This window comes from Malaclemys terrapin, chromosome 14 (assembly GCF_027887155.1).
Source record: "Malaclemys terrapin pileata isolate rMalTer1 chromosome 14, rMalTer1.hap1, whole genome shotgun sequence".
Taxonomy (NCBI): domain Eukaryota; kingdom Metazoa; phylum Chordata; order Testudines; family Emydidae; genus Malaclemys; species Malaclemys terrapin.
The window spans coordinates 18,267,932-18,273,796 of record NC_071518.1 but is presented as its reverse complement, the minus strand read 5'-3'; the positions used below and the strand labels follow the sequence as shown (position 1 = coordinate 18,273,796).

General features: G+C 44.6%; 1 protein-coding gene across 1 annotated transcript; it reads left to right on the top strand.

Moving 5' to 3' along the window:
• The first annotated feature begins 268 nt into the window (after positions 1–268).
• Positions 269–5,661, top strand: RRAD (RRAD, Ras related glycolysis inhibitor and calcium channel regulator). Its single transcript, XM_054049404.1, has 5 exons — positions 269–376; positions 551–920; positions 2,373–2,446; positions 3,018–3,222; positions 4,819–5,661. The coding sequence occupies exons 2-5, from the start codon at positions 563–565 to the stop codon at positions 5,094–5,096; spliced, it is 915 nt and encodes a 304-aa protein (XP_053905379.1). The 5' UTR covers positions 269–376; positions 551–562; the 3' UTR covers positions 5,097–5,661.
• The last annotated feature ends 204 nt before the right edge of the window (positions 5,662–5,865 follow it).

Sequence of the window (5,865 nt, the reverse complement as noted above, 5' to 3'; positions counted from 1 at the left end):
CATTATCAGCACTTCCATCCTGCTGTACAGCTTCCAGGCGTTGGACGCGCATTAACTAATTGATGCCCCGGAGCCGGACCCCTGGGTGCTCGCCAAGGAGAGGCCACAACCCGGGCTTTCCCTTGCACCCCGGTGTGTACAGGGCGCGTGGACGTGCCCCAGCTGCCTGCCTGGAACCCCCCCGGGTTTCCAGGGCGGGGGCGGTCCCGGGCTTTGCCTCAGCGTCACGTCACGCCGGGGAGGGCCGGGCTGGCCGTGGCATAAATAGGAGCGAGGCGGCGCGGGCTGCTAGGAGCAGTGACTGGAGGCAGGAGCGGCGCTCGCGTGGTAACAGGCACCGCCGGGGAATCCCGTCTCCCTTCTGGCCCCGTCCCAGGTAAGCCGGCCGGGAGCGGACCCAGGACTTTGGGGAGGGGGTGGGGGAAGCTGCCGGGGTCCCCCCGAGGTCGGGCGGGGGGAGGAGGCGGTTTCAGCGCCCCGCTGCCTGGCAGGACGAGGGGCAGGCGGGGAGCTGCGGAGCCTGACACCGCCCGGGTCGCTCTCCCCGCAGCTAGGCGCCCCCATGACTCTGAACCGCGGGGACAAGCTGCGCTACCTGGAGAAGCGGCGCTGCAGCACGCCCTTCGCCGCCCACCAGCACCTGCACCGGCGGAGCATGCCGGTGGATGACCGGGAGCTGCAGACGTCCGTCCCGCCAGGCGACCTGCTGGGCGAGTTCTCTCCGCTGGTCCGCTGCACCTCGTACAACCCGGACCGGGAGAGCTGGGCGTCCGACTCCTCCGACTCGGTCATCTCCTCGGGCAGCGACTCCGACAGCAACCTCTACAAGGTGATCCTGCTGGGCGAGCACGGCGTGGGCAAGACCAGCCTGGCCAGGATCTTCGGCGGGGTGGAGGACTGCCCCGATGCGGAGGAGGCAGGTGAGGGCGGCTGAGCCGCGGGCTGCGAGAGATCTAGGGGGGAAGCGGCGCCGTCCACAGCCGTAGCGCCCCGGCGCTAGCAACTCACCCCCTCCCCGCCCTGTCCAGACAGCGAGCCCCAGGCTGGAGCTTGGCTACAGAGCCGCCGCTTTAACAGTGCCTGGCCTTGAACTACAGCTTTAGTGCGGAGGGATTTACAGACCCCTTCTCGAGCTGGACGTGTAGTGTGTCCATAAACGCCATGTGTTCACATGTATATTACATATAGACATAGACCAGTATAGGATATAACACAATGTGTGGTTCAACAAAATGAATATGTATTCACACACTAATAGGCTTGCATATTCATATTACTGTATGAATGCATATTAAGCGTGACTATAGTTGATGATTAAGTCAGAATACATTAATATTTGTGTAAATGTAGCTGATTTGGGATCCTCATTACATGTTCCTCTTAGTAAGGAAAGGCTTAGTTTCAGGGCCTTGTTCCTTAGAATAAAGGCTTTTTATGATTAAGAAAGATTAACAGTTAAGTTTCTTAACACTTTAAGTTTGGCTACTGAACAAACTAATTTTTCATAATTTAATACACAGTCCCATTAGATGGTTTAAAGGTTCATGTAACAAATAATACCCAGCTGTTTATACTGAGTTTAGAGCCCAAAGCACTTTACAAAGGAGGGCTGTATCATCCCCATTTTCCATATAGTATGTTTCTAAATGCCTCTTGTTGAGGACATAGATGGCAGTCAATTGACTAGAACTGCCCTGAAGCAAAGTTCACAGTTTTGCTTATCGGGAGTAAGGAAATCAAGGCACTTTTAAACATTACTCCTAAAAAAGCCAGACATTAAGTTTAAAAAAAAAAAAAAAAGCCTCCCTAAAATAATGAGGGTTCTCACTTAAACCCAAACAGCAGGAAAATGCAGAGTTAAGTTTATCACTCTCTATAGAGTTGTGCCTATGTATTGCGACTGGACTGCAGGAGTCTTTGGGGTGAGACTTCAGTGCATAATATTCTATACCCTGGGGCACAATCCTGAAGTCCTTATTGAGTCAATGAGAATGCTTGAGTAAAGATTATTTTTAAATATATGCTACAATATTGAGGTATAACATGGTGAGTGAAGGATGGAGTGATGGCCTTTACTCTGAATTTACCTACTTTTCTTGGCTTAGGTCAGTACTCGAACATAGAAGCATTTAAAAAAAATATTTTTGAATTCAAAATTTGTTAGAGACAAACAGTATTTTATATATTGCACATACCATGCAACTTCTCTATCGCCCTAATGAAAATATCTACTAATAGTAAATTAGTTAAGAACGGGTTTGGAAGCAATAACTGATAATCACTCTACCTTAGTCAGTCAGGTGTTAAGTGTTCTGATTGACTGCAAAAATCTTGGCAATGAAGTCTAATAATTTAAAATTTTCTCTCTACAGGGAATACATATAACAGATCGATTATAGTCGATGGAGAAGAAGCTTCTCTCATAGTGTTTGACATATGGGAGCAGGTACGAATAGTTCATTTTATTTATGGGTTATTTGTTAATTGCACAGCCTAGGCATAGATTCAGAATAAGATGATTGTGTATGGCTATTCATTGTTAAGTAACATCCTAATAGAAAATATTGAGATTCTTTGTTCTGTATTCACTCATCTAGTTTTCTAGAGTACATTTCAAGTAGCTAGGCTATTTCAGACCAAGTTTAGGGCCAGACTGAACCCCTTACCCCTGCTGTTGGGGAGTTACCCGAATAAACAGACTCCCTCAAGCCAATGAGGGAGTCCTGGGAGTAGCGGCTTATCAGTCAGAGTAAGGGGGTCACAATCTGGCCCATCCCAGGCATTGATGCAATTTATGGAAATAGAAAAGCTTTTACTTCGTAATAGAACATCCAAAATGAGGATTTTTCCCTCCCAAGAATGATTTAGTAAAATTTTTAATACGGACTTAAAATGTCATATAAAAGAATTGCAAGAAAACTAGCTGTAGCAGGGTTTCCAAAATCATTCACTTATTAGAATGTTTAGTTTTATGTATTTTCAATGCAATAAATGGTTCCATTCTTTTTTCCTTTTAGGATGACAGCCAGTGGCTTCAGAATCATTGTATGAAAATGGGGGATGCCTATATTATTGTGTACTCAGTGACAGACAAAGTTAGTTTTGAAAAGGCCTCAGAACTGAGAATTCAGCTAAGAAGAGCAAGACAAACAGAAGATATTCCCATCATTCTGGTAGGGAATAAAAGTGACCTCGTCCGATCCAGAGAAGTCTCAGTAGATGGTAAGAGATGCTACTGAATTGTGAATTCAAGTCAAAGTTAATAACCAAGGCTGCAGAGAATCCTGTTCTACTGCAGAAAGGGACATGATTTGAAGAGTCTGGTTTATAGACATTCCATGTTCAAAGAGTTTGGAGCACAGAGAAGCAAATTGTCAGAGAAGCAGAGCTGGTTGATTTCTGACTATCCTTGGCATAGTGCCCTGAAGCTGCAGTAGTAAAGGAGTGGCTTAGAGCTGCAGCTTCAGGGTACTACTGCGTGCATCTCAAGGTCAATAGTGACTGAAAGTCATTAGCCATCTTCTGGCTGCCCAAGGACACTTTTATAAAATGACTTGATGTGTCCATTTCTGTTCCTAATGCACCGAGGTACAAAACCCACAACTGGCAATTTCTGCTGAGGGCAAGACCATATAGACTGAACAATCCTTTCTCCTATAAAGTGATCTCATGATGGGATGGAGATATGTTGGCAGGGCAATGTGGGGACGCTTGCCCTGCTTAAGTCCATGCTGACACTCTTCTGTGTATTTCCATGTCCAAGACTGTCAACCAAGCATCTGCATGAATCCACATCAGCACTGAATCCACACTTAAAAAGAAAATCATTTTTATATTCACTAGGTGGAATGTTACAAGATACCATCAGTACCCTGATGAGATACTAGCTCTTTCAGTCTGATTCTGTCATGGTGTCCTCTCATTCCCTGCTTTAGACTGCCCACTAGCCTGCACAGGTTGTTCAACCCAGGCAACATGGAGCAGTCACTTGCTTGTGGGCTGGTGCAGTGCCCAGAAAGTCTCTATTGCCTCAGCAGTGAGCCTCTTTATTGATGTGGTTTGCTCTGCTCAAGTTGATTAAGTTTACAACTTCAGGGTCATTGTTTTACCACAAGCTGAACATGGAAATTCATGCTTCAGCAATGGTGTAAAGTAGCTTTATCTCTGAAATATTAGAGTTGTAACCTCTTACTGTGGATGCAGACCTCACTACACCAGAGTGACCTATGCTTTCCTGACCGCTAGCTATGGGTCTGGTGATCTGGCCTTCCTAGCTGTAACCTGCTTTATTTGGAATGATCTTGGAAAATTCACTGGTTACAGCTTTTGCAGAATGTGACAGTACAGCTGCACCAGAGCTTTCACCTGAAAGAAATGGTGATATCTGCTCTCTGTGCCTTATGCTGGCTGCACTCTTGTACAAGCCTGTTCGCACATGTTCAGTTTAAACAAGAATAGTGGGCCATGCTATTTGAGGGACTGTCTGTTGCCTTATGTTCCATCAAATTGGTGGAATTGAGATGTCCATCCTAGCATGTTATCTTGAAAAGACTGGGGACTGCCTTCTCCAAGGATCCCTGAGGATACAGGGGAATGAACTAGATGACCTCTTAAGATTCCTTTCAGTTCTATGATTCTGACTAGAAATTCATCTCAACATGCATCAAAGTACAATAGTGGTATAAAGGCCCTATTCACCTAATAAGGTGTGCATGTGTTTGGTTTTTTTAAGTCACATTGCAGCTTTGGATGCTGATGTGCATGAAGGGAAAATCTCATTCTACTGTCACTCACTTGTCCCTCTTTCTGTATTTCCAGAGGGACGGGCCTGCGCTGTGGTGTTTGACTGCAAATTCATTGAGACGTCGGCTGCTCTTCATCATAATGTGAAAGACCTGTTTGAAGGTATCATTCGACAAATCAGACTTCGCAAAGACAGTAAGGAAGACAATGCCCGGAGAATGGCCAACACAAAAAGAAGAGAAAGCATAAGCAAAAAGGCAAAGCGATTCCTTGGGAGAATTGTGGCAAAGAACAATAAGAAGATGGCTTTCAAGGCAAAGTCAAAGTCTTGCCATGATTTATCTGTGCTTTAGAATCTTTCAGCCAGGCCAGATGCTGTACATGGGTTGTGAACAAGCATTTGACTTATGAAAAGGGTGGACTTATTGGACTCTCCGTAATGCCTTATGGTTCATAAGCAAGACCTGGAAGTTGTATTACCATGTTCACTTCAGTGGTAAATGGTTTAAGCATCAGTGTGTGCAAGTAAATGAACTAACTTTAAACAAGTGGCTTCATATGCCCTCGTTTTCACTGTACATTTGTTACATGTCCTCCTGTCCTGTGGATACCAGAGATGCAAAGATAAAGGATGATAGGAAGTGAAAAACTTGTCTCCTTTGCAGAGCAAAACTTGAAAACATTTGTACGCAGGCTCGTACACTTTTTTAGTATTAAAAAAAGCAATGATAAATACTTTTTAAATTTAAATGGGGGGGCAGTTCAAACAGCATTAGAATGGGAGTTAGCAAAATAGATATAGTTAGATACAGAATAAATATCATTTTATGAAGTTAATTTGCACTTCCATTAACTGTTACTCAATTTGTTACTTGTTTACATGCAGATTTTATAATAAAGTTATTTCCTGTTATGCTATTAGGCCATGTTTTTTCTCATAGCAAGCACAAAGTGAGACAGCAGTATTTTTCTGCTAGTGTTTACTGTACAAAAAAATCTACCAAGCACAGATCCTAATTAGGACTTGTCTACACATGGACTTCCATGATTAGATATTTCTGAATAACTTCCTTATTCTGGAATGAGATTGTCTGCCTGCTCAGGAAATGCATTAAACTAAAA

Coding starts and splice junctions, on each gene's coding strand:
- RRAD (XM_054049404.1), top strand. CDS start 563: ATGACTCTGAACCGCGGGGACAAGCTGCGCTACCTGGAGAAGCGGCGC. Junction 921..2,372: donor CCCCGATGCGGAGGAGGCAG/GTGAGGGCGGCT, acceptor TTCTCTCTACAG/GGAATACATATAACAGATCG. Junction 2,447..3,017: donor TGTTTGACATATGGGAGCAG/GTACGAATAGTT, acceptor TTTTCCTTTTAG/GATGACAGCCAGTGGCTTCA.